The 5,543-nt window shown below is 43.5% G+C and overlaps 1 protein-coding gene across 3 annotated transcripts in view; it reads left to right on the top strand.

Moving 5' to 3' along the window:
* The first annotated feature begins 166 nt into the window (after window positions 1-166).
* The window catches only part of DNAJC16 (DnaJ heat shock protein family (Hsp40) member C16), a 41,802-nt gene continuing 36,425 nt past the window's right edge, over window positions 167-5,543 (top strand). The window contains exons 1-2 of one of the 3 annotated variants that reach the window (XM_026011966.2): window positions 167-366; window positions 2,289-2,473. In XM_026011966.2, coding sequence (XP_025867751.2) covers window positions 2,307-2,473 — 167 coding nt within the window. In that variant the 5' untranslated portion in view covers window positions 167-366; window positions 2,289-2,306. The remainder of the gene's footprint in view (window positions 367-2,288; window positions 2,474-5,543) is intronic. The other 2 variants (XM_026011967.2, XM_072751125.1) reach the window with 2 other exon arrangements.

Below are 5,543 nucleotides of genomic sequence, written 5' to 3'. Positions count from 1 at the left end.
TGAGGCATCCCATCATGCATCGGGACTTCGCCTCTCTAGGAGGCACGTTTTGGCCTCTTTGGTCACGACCATCCCTTTGGCTGCTGCCGAAGTGCGCGCCTCGTTCCTATGGCAACCGCGCCTGGTCCACGCGCAGACGGCGGGTAGCAAGGGTCAAAATAGATCCGAGACGCAGACGTCCTCGACCCGTACTGTCCGCGCTTTGGGTGAGCGGAGCCTTTAAGCGTCACGTGACTTGCCTCGTTCGTCCCCGCCCCCCTCCCCTCCCCAGGTTCCGGCCGGCGCTGGAGCGGACCGGAGGCTCCCCGCCCGGCGGACTCACTGGAGCTCGGACGCTGCAGCCGGTTGGGCCGGTGCCCTTTCCCGGTAACTCCTTCCCGGCGTGACGCGCGGAGCCGCGGGCGCGGCGGGGCAGGGCAGGCTCGGGGCTCTCCCGGCAGTTCCCCCTCGTTCCCGGTTCCCCCCACCACCACCCCCCCGCCCCGGGCCCCGGGGAAACCGGGAGCCGACAGGGCCCGGCCCGGGGCTCCGAGTGGGCGACTTGCGACCTCCGGCGGGAGCTCAGACCTGGAGCGTGCCTCCGGGGGGGGCCGCTGCCTGGACCGCGGGATGCTGCCCCAGGGCGCCAGCCTACCTGTTGGGCAGGTGGTTTCCAGCCCCGAGGCCCGCACAGTGGAGCTCGAGACTGGCAGCCAAAGAACTTGGCAGCCGCCCACCTTTGGGGCCGCTCACTGGAGGTGGAATAAGGCCTCGATTGCACTGAAAAATAATAAGTATCACCTCCTGACTGTTGACCCTGTATGTTCAGCAAACCCTTTACAAATACATTTAACTCCCCTGCTGATCCTTTCAAGCTGGGGTTGGGGGTGGGGGTTATGGGTCACCTCCGTTTAGGAACGACCCCGAAGGCTTAGCAAGTTTGAGTAACTTGCCCAAGGTCACAAAGTGGTGGAGGACAGATCCCAGTCTGAGTGTTTGCAGAGCCTCTGTGCTTAACCAGTAGCAGCTACCCGCCACCCCACCCCACCCCACCCCACCCCACCACCCCCGAGTCTTAGCGCTCTGTACGTGTTGCATAGACCAGAATAGGTTTTAGGTTGTTGTCTTAACAGGGAAAAAAACAAAACTGGTTTGTTTTAGGGTTTTGTTCAGCGTGCATGCAGCCCTAAAAATTGGCTGTCAGATGAGTCCATTTGGTGAGCGCTCCAAGGCACCAGTTCGACTTCCACTTGTCAAAATCTGCCGCTGTCACAGCTTTGCCTGCCTTAAGTGAGGTGCCCCCACTGGACCCTTGAACCTTAAAACTTGAGTAATTCATGGGAAGTCAAGATCAATGTGACCCTTGAAAACTCACTGTGTGATAGACCACAAAGATCATAAATCTGGGCCGTGAAGGTCCATGCAATCTAATACAGCCCTACCTTGTTCATCAGCCAACCAGGATTATTTCCGAACCCGCAGTGAATTCAGTTACCACGCTCGCCAGACGTGGATCCTTAACACGTGGAGACCCTGCCTGGTCTGCATCCTTTGCCATTAATCTCCCTTCGGGTGGAAAACCAAATTTTTTTTCTCGCCAGCTTTTCCTCACCTTTGGTCTCCATTTATAATAGCCGTATTGCTCATGGTTAAATTAAAGAGCATTGTCTCAGTTTCCTTGGTCCAGTGGGTGTGGTGAGAAAGAACAGAATTGGGGTACACAGTGTCATAACCGGTTTGTTTTTGTTTTTGTTTTTGTTTTGAGTATCTCACTTTCGTGCTTACGCTTATTTAATCTCAAGAATGTCACCACTATTTAATTTCATAGTTTTGCCCTTGGCAAATCTTACGATCTCGTGGGTTTATTTAGCCATGTACTCAGGGAAGTATTCTTAAGCCCTGTATTTTTTAATCTAAAGTATGATTGTCAGAATTAAGTGAAATATAGAGTATTTGAGATGTAGTTGCCTTGATTTTCCTATGTATGTTTTCCCACATTTGCTTATTATTTTCTTCATCTCATTCATTTTCAATCATTTCTAAAGCTTTTCGAATCCAAGGAGTCTGGAAAGTTGCTGTTAATTCTTACCGCTCATCTTTTCATCTATGTAGTTCTTATTTGTGATATATTCAAAAAATAGTAGCAAGACTGTTGATTTGAAAAGACCTGATCAAACAGAATGACCCTTTTCCTGCCAAATAGCTTTTGTTTGTTTTGTTTTTCATCTATATATCTTATCCCTTTACCTAATAAGGAAGACTGTCCAGGTTTCTACTGCTGAAACTCATTGCCTCTTCAATCATTTCAGCTCTGGAGAGGAAGAGAAATGGAAGTGAAAAAGTTGAGCATTTCCTGGCAGTTCTTGATAGTTCTGGTTCTGATCCTGCAAATTCTGTCTGCGTTGGATTTTGACCCATACAGAGTCCTAGGGGTCAGCCGAACAGCCAGTCAGGCTGATATTAAAAAGGCTTATAAGAAGCTCGCCCGGGAATGGTAGGTGAAACAAAGAAATAGCAGTTTAATATAAGCTAAGCAGTTTTAGTAGGGAAATGAAGCCTAAATTATGCTTAGCTTTTTTATTTGTCTCTGTTTCTATGTTCAATAAATATATTACCTGTCTAAAATATTTTCTCTAGGAGAACTAATGTTCATGTTATTCTGTAATATTTAATGATAAGATCCAAAGCCTGTGTTGCTATGAAACCCCCTTTTCAGAATTCTTTGGCCTAAAGGATTACCCTAGATACTGCTAGCATATTTAAGTAGAAGGGAGCTTTAGTTTTAAAATATATATGTGGAAGGCAGCCTTAGTTTAAAAATATATACGTAATCAACTATGGATCCGCTAACCCATCCTCATGATATGTTATTCATAAAGTAGCTCTTTACAAGTGTCATTGCTAAAGGGAACGCCATCCAGTGCTGTTTTCTAAATTACTAATTTTAAGCTTTCAAGAAAATTTAGAGTGAAAGCTTTCTGCCCTCAATTTTATAATATTCGGAAACTGAGTACCTTACTTTTAAAAATCATCCGATAGAAAAATCGTAATTTGGGGATCCCTGGGTGGCTCAGCGGTTTAGCGCCTGCCTTCAGCCCAGGATGTGATCCTGGAGTCCCGGGATCGAGTCCCACATCGGGCTCCCAGCATGGAGCCTGCTTCTCCCTCTGCCTGTGTCTCTGCCTCTCTGTCTCTCTCTCTCTGTGTCTCTCATGAATAAATAAATAAAATCTTAAAAAAAAAATAAAAATCGTAATTTTACTTAGATAGGTTTTGTATTTGCTAAAGGGTATACAACCGTTTGTGAATTAGCAGGATAGCAATAAATTTAAAACTTATGGACAGACGTCATCAGTTTTTTCCACCAATGCTTTGGACATACCAAAAGTATCTGGATCATATAGCTGGAGGGGAGCAGCAGGAGGGGAAAGGATGGAAGGGGCAAGGGTGACTAGAAGCTGGGGGAGCCAGGCACAGATAATGAAAGGTTTGGGATGGGAACGATCATTATGCACCACTGCATGCTAGACTCCAGGTTCTATGCTTTTTATCTTATTTAAACCTTATAATTACCCTATGAAAGAGTTATTGCTGTCCCTTTTTTACCTGTGGGGAAATCTGGGCTCACTGTTACTAAGTCTTTAATACCTCTGGGCTCCATAGCTTGACCTTCAGTGCCAATAGGTAGTTTATTGTTTTTTACTTTTTAATCACTTACCCATCAGAGCAGAAGTAGGAGTGAGTGGGTTAGTGTTGGGGCGGGCAGGAAGTTATGCAGGAGCAAAGCTGCCACATGCAGATGACATTGCAGGCTGTGCATGGCTCTGCCTGACACCATTATTCTTCCAGTGAAAGATGTATCTTAGTTTTAAACTGGTTGCAATAAAGGTAAAAGATAGTTTAAAATATGTTTTGAATACATAAATATTTTAAACCAAACTTCTGTCACAGAGAATCCAGAATTTGATATTAAAAACACAATCTGATTATGTGTGGCCTCTTTCCAGGGACTCTCTTTACAGCAAAATTGCTTTCCACATCGTTTCAAACTCTTGCCTCTTTATATTTAAAACAAAATACATAAATCTGCAATAAATTCATGAGGTATCAGCATTCCTTTGGACAGAGTACAGGCCTTTGGCAACATTTTAAAAGCAGAAATGATCGCTTGAGTATGTGGGATTTTTTTTTTTAATGTACAGCTTTGACTTTTCTGTCTTCCAGAGCTGAAAAGGGTATTATGATATTAATTAAATGAGTCATATGCTTCTCTTACTTAATTAGATTCTCTCTAGGAGTCATTCATCACCTTAGAAATACAGAGAGTATCATCCAGGGAAAGTCTAAAATTTTACTTCACCTTTATATTTTCACTGTGTTGTTCCTCGTTGCTGTTTTGGCTGTGGCAGTGTTTTATCCCTCAAATTGTTGGTTTCATTTCATGATGGCTTCATACCCACTGAAAATAGCCGTGCTTCCCAATTTGACTTTTCAGGATGGATTGCAGCTGGGGGAAGCAGTTAATCATTGAATTGGATTTGTAGCTCTCCTCTCCTAGGTTTTACTACCAAGTAATGTTTCTTAAGCTTCTCAAGAGCTTCCCCCTTCCTTGGTGAAACCATTTAAAATCACTTTTTCTTTCAGGAAAACTATGTTTCTCTCCTAATAATTAAGTTTTAGCGTAAGTTGCTTATCTTTTTATCATTTACGTTGACAAAAATAAACACCCTCACATCCCAAGAATAAGGCATCCTAAAATTTGATCCGAAGCAAATGGGTATAACATAGTCAGTCCCTGGAACAATGAAACAATTTGTCTACTACTTTTCTGTGTTACTTTTTCTACAGCCAGTAGATACCAAGTACAGTATTTTCTTCACTTCCAGATTTAAAGGACGTGTATCATATTGCAGTTGGTGAAATGTTTCCTACAGCCTGAAAATAGTATTGGGCAGTACTTTCCTAGAGCCAGATTTATCCTTTTCTACATGTTTGCCACCTCGTGGTAACGTCCTGCAATTAGGAAAATATTCCTTATAACCTGAAACTGTCTTGTGGTTTCCTCCCTGTTCTCTGGCCTTGGTTTTGTCTGCGTCAGGATCTGTGGTTCTAACCCAGCCTCCCTCACAGCCCTCTCCTTGGTTTGGTCTCCTTCAAAAGCCCCCTTCCAATCCTTCTCCCCCTACTGTGTTCTCTACGTTAAATCTTCATTTGTGTGATTGCATAATTTTTCTCTTTTCAGCCGTTAGCCTAAGTTTGAATATTTAAAACACTTTTTTTTTTTTTTTGTCATCCAGAAACATGCTTTGGAACCACCATCTTATTTCCTTACATCATACTTTTTTCATTATACTCAGCTGAGTTGGTTTTTTTTCCCACTAATACTCATAATAAGGACTAAATAGGTAGGGGAGGAATGATGTTAAAACTCAACAACCAACCATTTGCAATTTATTTTTAGAGAAATCAGAATATGTGGTATAATTCATTCAAATGTAGTTCCTGCCAGAATAAGGTTGATCAAGTTATAAATTTTCTTTATCCTATTGTACTTGTGTTGGTTT

Source organism: Vulpes vulpes, chromosome 2 (assembly GCF_048418805.1).
Source record: "Vulpes vulpes isolate BD-2025 chromosome 2, VulVul3, whole genome shotgun sequence".
In the NCBI taxonomy this organism is placed as follows: domain Eukaryota; kingdom Metazoa; phylum Chordata; class Mammalia; order Carnivora; family Canidae; genus Vulpes; species Vulpes vulpes.
Note: the sequence above shows the minus strand (reverse complement) of the source record. Positions and strands in the feature narration are given on the sequence as shown.